The 15,531-nt window shown below is 34.5% G+C and overlaps 1 protein-coding gene across 3 annotated transcripts in view; it reads right to left on the bottom strand.

Annotated features, from left to right (window-relative positions):
- Positions 1-1,495: 1,495 nt before the first annotated feature.
- Positions 1,496-15,531, bottom strand: part of G3BP2 (G3BP stress granule assembly factor 2) — a 76,742-nt gene continuing 62,706 nt past the window's right edge. For 2 of the 3 annotated variants that reach the window (XM_082653417.1, XM_082653419.1), the window contains exons 3-12: positions 15,183-15,264; positions 14,235-14,408; positions 13,616-13,706; positions 12,806-12,908; positions 12,118-12,298; positions 11,030-11,128; positions 6,793-6,895; positions 5,470-5,598; positions 4,788-4,906; positions 1,496-4,448 (exon numbers count right to left, since the gene is read on the bottom strand). In XM_082653417.1, the coding sequence (XP_082509543.1) occupies positions 4,176-4,448; positions 4,788-4,906; positions 5,470-5,598; positions 6,793-6,895; positions 11,030-11,128; positions 12,118-12,298; positions 12,806-12,908; positions 13,616-13,706; positions 14,235-14,408; positions 15,183-15,264 (1,354 nt within the window). In that variant the 3' untranslated portion in view covers positions 1,496-4,175. The remainder of the gene's footprint in view (positions 4,449-4,787; positions 4,907-5,469; positions 5,599-6,792; positions 6,896-11,029; positions 11,129-12,117; positions 12,299-12,805; positions 12,909-13,615; positions 13,707-14,234; positions 14,409-15,182; positions 15,265-15,531) is intronic. The other variant, XM_082653418.1, reaches the window with a different exon arrangement.

Here is a 15,531-nt window from a genome sequence, read left to right as displayed (position 1 = left end):
TAATTCTGAAGTATAAGGTGTTTATATACTACACAGATTGGAAGATTTCAGTCTTTGTCAAAAATACCCAGAAACTTCATTACTTAGGAATTCTGACTTAATTATGCAAAAAATTTTAAAACAATCACTATATGAACCCACTGAAATCCATCACGAAGGGAAATCTCTTTCAGGACATAATAAATTATTCATTTATCCAGTAATTTAAAATAATTTAGAATTCTGGCATTAAATTGATCAAGACTTAATAATTAGAAAGTCCTATGAACATAGAATGAAAAAAAATCAAGTCTTCATCTGTAGTTAAATATATAAACGATGAGCAAGCTGTCCTAATTTAAAGGAAAAATATCAACATATATCCACTAAATTTTCATTCACTTGATACAAAGACTATATCATATAACACAGTTTGAAACGTAGCACCTTGTAGGGCTAAAACTTTCAAATATTTTGTTCCATATAAATTTCCTGGACCAAATGATATTTTGCTCCTTCAAATCTGGTTCTGGTTGCAATATAGTGTCACATATACATTTTACCCCCTCTAAAAATTCTTTCCATAGGGCTTCCCTGGTGGCGCAGTGGTTGGGAGTCCACCTGCCGATGCAGGGGACACGGGTTCATGCCCCGGTCCGGGAGGATCCCACATACCGCGGAGCGGCTGGGCCCGAGAGCCATGGCCGCTGAGCCTGCGCGTCCGGAGCCTGTGCTCCGCAACGGGAGAGGCCACAGTAGTGAGAGGTCCGCGTACCGCAAAAAAAAAAAAAAAATCTTTCCACAGCCATAAAATTAGATGTTATTATACATTATAATTAACATTGAAAGGAGTTTAATATACATTTATAAAAATCTTAAGTCCTACTGCCCAGCAGTATTTAAATGATTGTTCTGGCTTTTCTTCAGTACAAACTTGTGAAGACTGATTTAAGGAATCTTCATAAAGTGTTATGAAAATTCATTTATCATCCCTTTTAACAAAGTTCTGAAATTACATAGGCCTTATGACTTCACTACTCATTTAAAGTATATATTCATAACTATGACTATTCTTTCCTTTTTAATATTCCTTCAGAGCTTGACAAATCTGTTCTAATTGCTGAACTGGGGCATGTCCTTAACTTCAGATAACCTCAGTTTTCCCATCCCCTTTCTCTTTTCCTTCTGAGATGATTTAGCAATCCTTTGGAAAACCCAAGATTTTTATAAAAAATAAATGTTTAGCCGTCTGCTTTACATCATTCTCACCTTCCTTACCACTTATTATTCTGTTCTAACATTCTTTATCTTGTATACCAGCTATCTAACTGAACTGAGATAGGTCTCTAACAATGTTCAAGTCTTACTTAAATGATTTATTTTATATATCAAATTTCACAAATAATAGTTGGTTTTAGAATAATTCCTTATTTTTACTTAGGTTGTGTGAAATGCAATTGGGAGAAAATATTCTGGAACACAAACCTATAGATTAAATTAGGGACATAGATAAATGCTGCAGACATCAGTAGTTTATTGTTTGTTTAGTCCAAACACATTCAAAATGGAAACTCAAAGAATACTTTCCACCTGAAACAATTAAACTAGATACTACTAGCATATAATGCTTAACACATTACAGCAATAAAGATGGTAATCCATTGTCTTCTATACCTACTAAAGCCAAGATGGTAAAGCCAATTTGGTTGCAATAGTGTCATAAGGATAGAATAGAATATTACCATCCAAAAAGAAAAAAAACAAAAAACAAACAAAACAAAAAACAGCAAATAACAGTAATGATAGATGAATACTTTTACTCTGGTTCACTGAAAGGGGACAAAATGTTAAAAGTCCACAGTACTGCAGGTGAACAATCACCATGTAAACTTCTCCATGTGATGTTTTAATGTTTTACTCATGGTATGTAAAGACTGAAGCTGAATGGCTCTTTGCTTTAATTTTCTATTACACTTAACATTTGTCATTACTTTTGGTGCCAGAAGTTTTCATGGGTGGCAGGGCAATATCTTGGATTGGAAATTATATATATATATATATATATATATATATATATAAATAAAATAAAATGGGAAGGAGAAAGAAATGAAAGAGGGAAAATATGCTATAAAAAACAAAACACTGACAAGAAACCACTCACTTAAAAGCAGTTTGAATACAGGCTTCAAAACTCAAAAGTAATTTTCTGGTAATAACTTCAAGTACTATACATCAGAAAGTGTAAAAGTATTTCAAACAGGAAAAAAATCCTTAACCCCCCCAAAATGGAAACTGAGAAATCTGTGTCCCCAAAATATACGCAATAGTGCAAGACTTTTCCTCGAACATGGAAGACCTCATTCAAGGGGGAAAAAAAGGGACAGATTTAATTTTACTTATACCGCCCAGTACATGAAAAACAAAATATGTGCATCATTTGCTAGTTTACTAAACAGCAAACACAGTTCCATAATTCAGAACCAGTTTGCTATCATGTCAAGTGCATTTTTTGTTTGTTTTTACTAAGATAGAATGGAGAAGTCTTCCATGCTAACAAGCAGCTTTAAGTGGTCACACTTATTTACCCCACTCCTAGCCTGAAACATCCAGAAACTAGTAGGTACTACATGCTCCAAGCATAAAATTGGATATCCTTTTGTCATACTTGTGGTTTACTGGAACTTGCTATAAAGACAGACAATAATCCAGCAGCTACAAACTCTGCTCACAGAATTGTTTAGAAATTCATGTAAAAATAAAAGATGTCGTCCCAGACTTAAATTCAGAGCCACTCGGGTGCTGACATCAGTTCAAGAATTGTGCAAAATGAATGACAGTTCCCTGCCCCCCAAATAGAAATGCAAACACTTAAGAGCTGCTGTTCTTTTCTCTGAAAATTGCAGTATCCTCACTCCAGGTTTACTTGCCATTTATGGAATCTGACTGCTTTTAAAATGTCACTAAAAATGTGCATCAAGTTGATTGACTTTTCCAGCACCTCTCAAGTGATATGCTTCAACGTTCACATTCAGGCTAACAGAAAAGTCAACAAGAGACTTACTCAAATAACTGACTTCCTCCTTCCCCCTCCCTCCCAAACACACAAGACTCCCTCCCACAGAGAACACAAAGTTGTTAACTGAAGAACAAGGTAAATAATATGCTAGTCAATTTTACTGATTTTAAAGATACTGCAATTTTTATACACTTCAATGATTTTTCAACATTTTGTAGCTGTTTGGCTTTGCAGCACAGCAATTCATACACTATACTGTACAAAATTACCAGCAAGACTGGAATGATGTATTAATAGAAGGCACCATCATGCTTATTACATTACCAGAGAACAAAATACAGTAAAGACAATTTTCACTGTACACAGCTTAAAGAAAGGAAACGGGGGAGGAGGAGTGTGTTGAGCAGCCAGCCATCCCTGTACTGAAGAGGGGCAGGTAGAAAAATCTTAGATATGGAGCTACTAAATCTGGTCTAATATTCAAGACCATAGCATTTGAAGTTCGGATTTTTGTTATTTAGTTCATAACTAAATGATTTCCTTCTGGAATATACTTGTAGTCTTGTTAAGGTTTATGTATACACACGCTGGTCACAGCAAGCAGGTAAAAATGCCCTCATCATTTCACAACTATGCGCTACTGGAAAAAAAGATGAAAGATTTTTTCCCCTGTTGCCTCCTTTGCAGATGTCAATGTTAATGAGTTCAGAGTACCCATTAGTGCATAACAAGTTTCTGTTGGTTTGTATTTTTGGGGGGAGCCAAGGAAAAAGGCAAGATTCTCCAATTGCACAAATTGCACTATTTGTGTTTCCAACATTAATAGGCAGAAACAGTAACACTTAAACAAAATGTGCAGCAGAGGATTTTTTTTGACTCAAAGGACCTGAATTCAGTTGGGCATGTCCTTTTAAGTTCATTTTGTTGCAGATAGTTTAAGATATGGTCATTTCTCAGTCCTTAATTCTCCAAGTCTAGATTTATAAATTAACAATGCGAATCCTGTTGTAAAACTGGGGAAATAATGTCCACCTCAATTTAACTGATAACCAAAAGATGCTTTTCACATCAAAGAAATGATCAAAAAGGCTGTGTCACATTCCAAAGCCAAAAAAAATTAACAAGAATGCAAACACGATGAATAATGTACCACTGCCAAAACTTTGCCAACAGTGGAGCCTCAGCGACGCTGTCCTGTGAAGCGGCCTTCCATCTGCCCGGTTCCTCTCCCAGAGCCAAGTTTCTGTGCCATGCCACCTCTTGGAGGGGGTCCTCTTCCATCCCGGTCCCGCATCATTCCACCGCCCACTATTCCACGGGGACCACCAGGACCTCGATCATTGCGCCTAATATCCCTGCGATCATCACCACCACCTCGAGTTTCTCGCTCTCTGGCAGCTCTTGTCTTTTTCTCTTCCACGTTTAAACGTACTTCCCCTCGAAACATAATTGGCTTTACAAGGGAAGAAAAAATTTTACACGGGCAGGTTAGACAATAATAGTAATGTAGTATCGTAAGTAAGTAAGAAAATCCAGGGAGACAAAAAAACTTTTCATGAAATTCTCAATATGCAACCTATTCCAACCTTCATTACCAGAGCAAATAATGAAATAAAGTTAAAACAATCCATACTTCAGACTTTAAAACTACTAACAAATCTTTATTCTTTGCATAAATACCATTTCACAGTAAACTATTTTTAACTTTACCATTTAAAAAAAGACTTTCTAAGTAATACTAAATACAACAGGAATAATAAAGTATTGAATTATGCCCTTTAAAGTCACTTACTTTTGCAATTAAGATTCTCTGAACTGGTTCAGAGTCATGAAAAACCACAAAACCAAAATTTGGAAGCTTTCCCCCAACACCCTTGGTATTGATGCGAAGTTCCACAACGTTTCCAAAACCTGTGAAAATATACATTACACCAAGGGTTAAATAGTTTAACAGAATATTTTGTGACTTTAATTGTTCAGGATGAAATACCTTAATCTCCTTGATCCATTTCAAAACAAAAGTTGCAAGCTGCTATACCCAGTGACAATTAAGGTACATTCACTCTTACAGGTCATTTACTTAAGATGCCAATAAAAACTAGCTTGTTTTGTCACCCTTCTGCATCTTTATTACTCCTTTCTAAAGGGAAGTTACCTACACAGTTTCAGAGAGACAATGTTATTTTCTATTTCTGACTTGAATTTGCCAAATGAATCCCATTTCCAAATCTAAGACTGATTCATCCAGCTCTTTCTTCTAACCTCTACAGAACCAGGCCAGTCAACACTCAGTACAGTCACTGAGAAACATCTGGTACAACCTTCTACACCCTTCTGATCAAGGTGATTAGTACCTAGAGATATACATAGTACAGAGAGGTAAATGTTTTTTTTAAAAAATCCTCAATACACTATGAAAAGAGTTCTCTTCTCCTCCTGCTTAATTTTACAATAAAGCAAAATAAACTACTTACTCATGAAGAACTCTTTCAGTTCATTTTCATCAATATCGTGTGGCAAGTTACCAACAAAGAGTTGATGACTATCTGGATAGCGAATTATTCTACGGTTATCAGCTTCATTCTGTTCAATATCTCCTCTGCCTGAGAAAAGGAATAGAGCAGATATTAAAGTTTACAATGTCATACAAAAAATAGCTCAAAGCAATGAATGTTAAAAAAAAAACTTGATATTCCTGTTTTAGTTTATTTAATAAGCTCCTTCAACAGAGGTGGAAATGCCTATTATTAGTAGGTTAGTTAGAAAAAAACATGACACTGACTAGATTGCTGAAGTCCCTTCTTCTAGGTCTACTGGTCTGATTATATGAAAGCCAAATACTAGCAGTACCAGTATTCCTCCTTAACCAAACTCCTGCCATCACCGAGAAACCAAATAGATTTCAGATAGTGAGGTATACTTGTACTAAATAATTTAGTATTTTGAAATTCACAAATTAATCTTTGGTTGTATAAAATTATAGCCAAATCCATAAATTTAATAGCAATAACAACTCATTTATATAGCCTTTTATACACATAAGAGTGCTCTTATATGTATATATATAAAATCTTATTTGATCCTCCCAATGACACAAGGAACACAATGAGGCATATAAAGAAAGGCATCACACAGGAAAAATGTGTGTAGTAACTGAATGGTGTAAGAGAAGCTCCTGATTTAAGGGTCTCACCCGAGATCATAAACTCAATCACTGACAAAGCTAGGATAAACCCCAGCTCCCATGACTTATAGCACATCACTTATTTTATTTTGTGGGAAAAAATTACATTTTCTAAATTTGATGTACACATCTCCCACCTCCTCCCAAAAGCAATCTAAACATACTTATAGAATTCAAACAGAGGTTCTACATATATTAACTAACAATGGAAACAAGTCAAAAATCATGACAACTTACTTAATACCTAAGACAATCAAAATAAGAAGAATCAGGGTGTGCTTATTGTTTATCTGTGAAGAGATAAGAGTGCTAAGTAAGAGAGTAGGTTATTGGCAGCTCGGTTTTGAATTCTTAGAACCAGTGACAATAACCAAATAAAATGTGTCTCTAAATTCTTTTACACCTTCAAAATACATGTCTCTATGGCATGTCAACTAATCTTCCCCTCAAAGTTGTTTTGCCCAGGCTATATTTAGCAGGTTACTTAAGCCTTTAAGCAGTTTGGTACTAAAAAAGGATTTGCATATAAAACACATTATAATTTAAAAAAAATTTTTTTAAGTTCGGTCTTCAACTTTTCAAGTGCTGAAGGCCACAGAAGGGGCTGACTCACCTGGTCTTGGTCCTCTAGGAGGGAAACCGGGTCGTTCTCTAGGTCGCTGTTCACGCACACGAGGTGGCTGAGACTGAACTTCTGGTTTAGCTTCCACTCTCGGCTAAAATACAAGGGAAAAAACACATTATAAAGAAACACATTCCACAGGAGAAAAACAACTAAAGAAACAACCAAGGCATAATGGTCATTTCAAGTTCAGAATATTTTTAACATAGTGTCCTATATATGTGAAACATAAATTTTTATAAAGATATTCTGTACCAATCTAGGACTGTAGGGTAAATTTTATTTTCTCACTCAAGGCTATAACTCACAATAAGCTGCTTTTTATTTACAACCATATTTTTTCAATAAAGTTACATCCACATTGAGATAGCATAAAAGGTATCGCTACAAAATTCAAAAATGCAAGATGAGCCACTCCATGTAAATACATATACAAAATAAAAAGCCATCTTTATATCTTAGGAAGACAAGAATATATGACACATCCTTTCTAATTCTCTAGTATGCTGCCCTTCAAATTTAATAGTGCTCAGCAATATCTTCTAAACCCCATCCCGTAATTTTATTTAAAAAAATCCATATTTTGATAGTTCAAAATATACAATTTAGTGTACTCTACCATCTAAAAATACTATCTTTAAGTTAAAATGCACATTAAAAAAAACAAGATAGAACGTGTTGATAGCATCTCAAATAGTCAAAGAAGTCCTTTAGCTCCCTATTGTTCTTCCTAATGGGGGAGGTGTGCATTTATTTAAGGACTGACCCCAACAATATTTCTTAATTAATTCTTGGGCGTGGCAGGGGAAGTAATAGTTCATTTTAAGGTACCCTCCAAAAGTTTCTGCTAACTGTTAAATTGAACACATATATTTAAAGTAACTATGCTAAAAACAAAATAACATCTGCATCTACTATTACCTTTTCCTTAATACATTGGCATTTTCAGTATTCCCAACCTCTCCAGGCTGTGTCTATTGCCTAAATATTTATGGTCCGAGGAAAAGACAAAATACACGCACCTGCAAAGGATGCTGAAAACCCTCAGCAGGAATATGAAGAATGTATCCTCAAATCAGAAAGCTAGTAATTTCAGTCCTATCTTTATGGCTGATCATCTCTGAGTACCTCAGCCCAGGCAGTGGCTCAAACTCTTTCATAATTTATATAGCCGGGATATTATAATTTGCAAGGACACATTTTGATACAAGGAGATATGTTTCTTTCAAAAACAAGCATTTGTTATAATTTCACCCACTGTAACCAAAAGGTATATTATCTCCTACCCTAGCAGTTTTTAACAGATTTGCCTGTCTCCCCCAATTGTTTTTCTTCCATATAGATTTCCCATTTCCCTCAAAATGAAGTTGCTTTCCATGTTCTAGAATTTTGCTAGTTAAAAAAAATTTTTTTAATGTTTAATTTTCCCAGGTTTTTAGTATGTATTTATTCCTACAATGACCATATCTTAATTTATTTCGACACCAGATAAAGAACCAAGCACAGTGCCATTAGACATAGATGTTCCGTAACTATTGGTTCATTTAAAATTAAATTACATTTTTAGTTCTCTAACAAAACACGTAGGAGAATGTTCTATGCCTGACCAGGGGCCCTAAGTTACAGCCCTGAGACCACTTCTATCTGTATTTAGAATTTAAGACTACATAATAATTTGACCGAAAATGTGATGCCTGAAAAAGGTAGTTATTTAGAAATTTCAGCTAAGCAGGGCAGGGCCTAAAAGCAAAACTTACTTCAGTATGAAAATAAAACAGAATTAAAGGAGATTCTCTAACAAAGTCTGACGAAGCTAGTATGTTTAATAAATTAATAAAAATAGCAAAGGTACACCTTTTAATTTAAATGTCTCAGAAAAACCTCGACTCATTCAAACCAAGAAAAGGAATTCTGGCTGACCGATTCAGATTCTTTTCAAAACAGATTACTGAAACAAAAATAACTGCAAGTAACAAAACAAAAAAGTTCTTCATTATCCTTTAAGGATTTAAAATTTAAAACCACAAATTTAAGTGCCAACATCTTACAAATAATCCACACATTAATTTAGCAACCTGACTTTTAGATATTAGATGATGCCAAAACAGGAAAAATGAGACCAAAAAAAATTATCACAATTTCTTTCAGTAACTGATTACTGTATGTCAACTAAGCCAGCTGGACGCTTACAATTCTTCAGGCTCAATTTCATGAAAACTATTGGCTCCAAGGAGGTAAAAATAACTAAGATACCACATACTACTTTAGGGCCTTACAATTAACTCCATGCAACCAAAAAGTGTGCTCACATGACAAATTCCACAAATGAAAATCAAATAGAATATGAAATAAACATGAAACCATCAAATCAACTCAACAGCAGGTAAAACCACAACTAATATGTACTTCAACTGCACATAAGCTATTTAAATGAACTAATCGACTTCTAAGAAATTTACCAAGAAATTAACTTACCTACTTCTATATTAATGCCTACCAATACCCTGGAATTAGATTTAATTCTCCTTTTATTAATAATCTATGCTAAAAGTGTTAAGGAAATGGATACTACACCAAAGTGACAAAATAAAATCGAAGGGTTTATTAAATCAAGTGGAAAAAATCATGAATCCATTCTAACATAGCTTAAGGAGATCAGAAAGTTCTTTTAAGGTTTAAATTATAAATGTTTAAAATTTTGTTTTAATAAGGGGGTAGGCTGGGAATCAGTCTCTTACAATTTTTTTTTAAAACTTAAAAATTTTTTTCCCCCTGGATAAGAGGTTAGAATCTAATATAATGTAATTTAGACATGGCTTAGACATAGCACTCTTCTTTGATGTAAATAGAGATACATTCCCCTCCAAGGGCTAAAGAAACCTATAGGCTTCCATGAGTGTCCAACTGCATAAATTCGAAGCCCTAGTTTTTTATTTACATAGCTATCTGACCTTGGGTGAAGTTCTCTAGCCCTTAATTTACTTATCTGTAAAACAGGAATAATAACAGTAACCATACTCACAGGGTGGTTGTGAGGATTAGATAAGAATAAATATTACGTGCTAGTGCTTTGCACAATGTCTGGTGCCACACTAAAGGTGTAAGAGGTATAAGCTACTCTAACTTTTAACTAGCAGTGAGTTTAAAATAAATGTAGCCAACTCTCTGAAATTAAGTAACAACCCAAAGGATTCCTAATGCAAATCTGATAAGAAACCAAGCATTTCAAAAAAAAAAATCCGTTAAGTCACTTATTGAGTCTTCAGATGGGTAGAAAAGCAGTCAATACGTGGCAAATTAATCTTCTGCGTTAAGACAGAATTCTAGTTTGTGATCTGAGGTAATTACTCAATATTTCCTGAATATCTAGCTGAAAAAAAAAAGGTATCACGAGGTTATGTATCCTATTAAGTAGCTGATTATGCATACAACACCAGAAAGGCTGTCTATTACTAGCTACTTCTGAAATCTCAAAGTTTCACTGTTTAGAGCATATAAAGAGGTATATAAACACAATTTTATGTGCACTAACCATTCTAAATGTAAATTTTCTAGTGGAACGAAGTTTGATTCAAAATGTAGGGGAAAGTATTGGACACCCTGTAACTATGCCTATTAACTTTAGAATTTAGTTAATTCTACACTACACCTAATAAACTTATTAGGTAGCCAGTGTCTTATTTTCAATGTTTTTGAAAGCTCTGAAATGGGTAAGATGACAAACAGACAAAAAGCAGAATACTAGAATGATTAGTTAAGGTGAACACTACAGTCATAAGTTGGTACAGGCTTCAATTAAACAGTATGAACCACTTACAGACTGAAAGCTTAGGCAGTGTATTTTTTTTAGAGTTTTTTCTATTTTTAAAAAACAATGATTCTTTATAATGCCATACTACTTTGTGCCTTTCCAAATTTCTTCCCTGAAATATTTTTGCTAAATAAAATTCTCAATTTTTAAAAAGGATATTTTTTTGGTTATTTTAAGAAGGCAATATATATTGGTAAAACTAACTTAATCTGTATTTGACACACCCAAACCCCAAATACCACCTATGTAGATGATGAATGGAGATTTGGCAATTAAAGTGGGTGCACTGACATTTAATACAATTTTTTTGTATATTTAATCCATAATTTCTGATTGACTCATTTTAAAAAGTATAAAAAAGATAAGCAATTGGCAATGTAACAAGGATACAATCCAATGTGTTCACAGATTGGTTACCTGTGAGACTGGTGCTTTAACATGGGGTGGAATTCCAGAGGAAGAAACAGTACCACTAGGAGGCAGGTTTTTACTGGTCACTGAAGCCCAGGAGAAAGCCTGCAGGAAATGCAACAAACCTAGACTACTAATCATGGAAAACCACCAACATTCCTATAGGGAAACTTCCAAATATATATTTTCTTTTCATTTCTAAACTACTGTTCTATATTGGAGGACTCCTAAAAGAAAGGCACACACACACATGCCAGTCTATGTGCCAGCTTTCAAAATCTCATTATGCAAGATTATTTGACTGTTTTGTCTGAACTACTAAATAAATCCACAAGCAAGTTCCTATATGCTCTAAAGAGATGAGCAAGTGGCAAACAAAACCACTAACAACTACACATGCTAGAAAAATAAGAACCTAATAGAACCAATTTCTTTCCCCCGTTGGGGGAAGATAAGGTGTTGTGATGGTGTCAAGGGGAGAGGGGAAGGATAGGAAAGAAGAAAGTACTAGCTGGAAAGTTTAACAGACATTCACAAATTGAACAAGGAATCTCCTTCTCTCACTACGCAAATATACTTTAACCTTCTACTTTACAGAAAGATAAAACGTGTTTTAGGTAGGTTTAAATGATACACTATGGGTGTCACTCATGTTTCCAAGATAGTTTAATTGGTGTAGTAAGGAAATTGTTCCCATTTAAACCAGAAATAACTTGTATCACTTCTCTTAGCAATAGGCCAACTTGTTTTAAGTTGGCAAATTGCATGACTCCTGTTGCATCCGTGCATAGAGGACTTAATACAGAATGGAAGAGCAACTCTCAGTTTTAGTACATGGACTAGAAGATACTAAACACTGCACACAGACAAGGATTAATCTTAAATTTTACCCTGAGGGTGCTTTTTAGGGGGTGAAAATACAATAAAATTTCCTCAGAATTACCAAAAAAATCCCCACAGCTTCTTTCATATACATAAAAACAGCATAGCTTACTATTAAACAATTTAATTAACAGAACAAAGGTCATGCTTCATTAATGGCACCAAATAAGACAGTGTGACGTCACAGGTGTGAAGAGCTCCTCTGCTCTAACCTTTGGTGGTTCCTGTGGCAGAGACACAGGCTCAGCGGGAGGAGGAGAAGCGGACTTCTCCTCTAAGTCCTCCAAGTTCTTCTCCTCCGCTTGCGGTTTCTGCTCTTCAGTCTTTGTTTCAGATTCTGGCTCAGGTTCAGGTTCATGAGACGATTCTTCCAATGGCTCCTCTATGCCATTACTACAATAAAATATTTTGTTCACTTTTCAGTATGAGTGAAATGATCAATTCAAATAAAATTCTGCATTTCTCTAATTTAATGGGCATAACTAGTAATAAGCTGTTTTGAAGCAAAAGTCCATTGAGAACTAGAAGGCAGAGGGAATAATACTCTCAAGCAGCATTTCTTTAACATAATTTAAAAACTGAATTACTAAAAATGTTTACTTTAATACTAACTATAAACAAACCGCATATTCAAAAAATAAAATGCTTACTCTGTGTTGTCCCAAACACAATGCATTATCAGCAAATGATCAGTTTTGGGCCAAACCAAATTCAATTTTTCAATTAAATAAAACAATGCTTTCCATATAGAATTTACTTTGCATATACATAGTAAATTCTCAAATGCTGGTTTCACAGCTTTAGCAAAATTTACTTTCAACAATAATTCGAGGAACAAAAACCAGCTTGCAACCACATTATAGTTTAGACCAAATTTGGCCTTGCAGACACTATTCTTACGTCACAGGGTGAGCTTCATAGTAACCACTGCTAGCATTTTCTTGCACAGGTTCTGGAGATGGTTGCCTTTCTTCTTGTTCCTCTTCTACTTCATCTTCTGATTCTGAAAATACATAATATACCATATCTCATCTTAAGAGGATTTAATACACAATTTGATATATGTATTTTTAATGTTTAAAGAAGTCATGATATTTCTTACAAAGGCACTTAATTGCAATATTCCTTGTTCTCTTAAACTGAAGAGCAAGCCAGATGAATTTTGGAATTTACTCTATTTTTTAAAAAGGCCTATTAGTAACAGGGAAGGGTAGGAAAAAATGCTATTAAAGTCATAACTCAGTTTCCTTCGTCACATCGATTCAATGGAGGAATAATCGTAAAGAAAAGGAAACAAGCTGATGTATATCAACGGATGATCAATTAAATAATTATGGTATAGCCAAAAAAAAAAAAAAAACCCAGCCAACAAAGATATATTAAGTGAAAAAAAGCAAGCATTGAGCCAGTGTACTTCCACTTTTATAAAAGTATTGATCAGTACGGAATACAACAAAATTCTATAATAGGCACCAAACTCTTGGTTATCTATAGAGGATGAAATTGAGGGAAATTTTTCACTTCCTATGTATGATTTTTATGTAATTTCATGTAATGAACTATTTCTTTTACAACAAAAACAAGAACAAAAAGGAGAAAAGGGAGTTTGACTCAGTTACGGCAGAGGCAAATTTCTTTAGTTTCACACTTTCCATGTCCTTAAAGAGTACTGATACTGACAAAACCCTTATATCTTCAAAGTAACCTCACCTTCATCAAGTTCTGGTTCAGAATCACCAAATACTTCATCTTCATAACGAAACATATCATTGTGAACATAAAACTTATTTGGAACAGATCCCTATAGGAAAATAACATCCAAATATTCCATAAATACCCATAAATGTGGTATTACATAAATACAACAAATAAACAATTTCTATTTTAATAATACAGAAATGATATAGACTGAAGATAATTTTCCAAAGTTGAACATGCTCTGATGTTAATATAAAGTAAATTACAGAAGATCACTCAAGGAATACTGAAACTCAAGAAATGGCTACTCAATATAAAAGAACCAGGACCAATTAACAAACAGAATTTTTCCATTTTGTTTAATATGTAACCTATTAAATAATAACATACTTTTAATATTATTTCTATAATCTTAATCATCTATTTACACATTAGTATCAGGATCTCATTTTTACTTCTAAATAGTCAAAGCACACACACAAAGCTCAAATAAATTAATCAACAGGTCATATTTCTCAAAATATGTTACATGCATACCTATGCCTGCAAGAAGAAACTCTGGCCACTTCAAGCAACTAGTCACAGTAAAATGAAATCATGTAAGTGAAAATTAATTGAAATGAAAACTTACTTCAGGAGCCAGAACAAAGGTTTGCATAAACTTCCTCTCTGGCTGTCCACTATTAGACAGCAAACCCATGACCTGGACCACTACTCCATCACTCAAGGTTGCATGAGCATCCACATGACGAATTTTAGTATGACATTCGCTGAAGTTCAGAGATAATACTTTGTGGTGTATATCCTTTATTAGGAGAAGAAGGTGGGGTGGAAATACAAACTCATGATACTGCATTACCTATTAAATACTACAGACTTTGATTTCCTCGCAACTCTAGAATATTAACTGCCTCATTTGAATCCATTCCACCATGCTAGGCATTACTGACAGGCTAATGTTCCTAGAACCACTAGTTTCAACATGTCACCTCTCTATACAAGAAATCACAATGGCTGTCTCATATTATAGGCTTTGTGCAGCTTTCTCCCACTGTTCCATATTAAGTACTAGTCATTCACGTAAACTGTGTTGACTACTCCTTGACCTTGCACCTAACTTTACTGCTTGTCTGCTGATGCCATTTCTCCTACTTTCAATTTCCTCTTGTTTGGTAAGGCCAAAACCTATCATTCAGAGTCTGCTGGAAGTCCCACATCCTCTACAAAGTCATAAGGAGTATATACTCCTATGCACTCCTGTAACATAACGTTTAGACCACATTTCTATAAATGCTATATAGTCTCAACTATTTCATGTATAAAATACACCAAGGATATTAAAATGTTCCATTTTCTCTTTTGTATCCATGCCAGTGTAATACCCGTGCTTCGTACAAAATCAATGCTTGTAAGAACTCAAAGCACATCCGATGACTACTGTAACACAATTCTAGTACAGCTGATTACATTCAAAAAGAAATCCATTGGCACAAGAAGCTATTTTCCAAATCTCTATCTTACCTCAAAAAAAAAAAAAAAAACTAAAGTAATCTAAAATGCATATGAAATTGATACTTACATTTTGGCCATAAACTGCCTCCTGGGGCTTTCCACTAGCATCTACTCCACCATGAACATAAGAAGAATTCCTGCCATAAAACCTGTAAAACCATTGATAATTATTGACATTCAGTTGTGAAGAGAAGTGTAAGAGGCAGTAGAGTTCTCGTGTCAAACGGACCTAGTTTCCAGGTCAGGTTCTGTCACTCATTAGCTATGTAATCTTGAGACTTACAGTCCTCAAAGTTCAGTTTCCTTGGTTATAAAACAGAACAAGAGTAACTTCTCCATAGAGTTGTTGTAAGGATTAAATGAGTAATGACACAGAATTCTTAGTGTGCCTGGCACACTAAACATACACTCAGTCA

This window comes from Grampus griseus (genome assembly GCF_964374135.1).
Source record: "Grampus griseus genome assembly, chromosome: 4".
Taxonomy (NCBI): Eukaryota; Metazoa; Chordata; class Mammalia; order Artiodactyla; family Delphinidae; genus Grampus; species Grampus griseus.
Note: the sequence above shows the minus strand (reverse complement) of the source record. Positions and strands in the feature narration are given on the sequence as shown.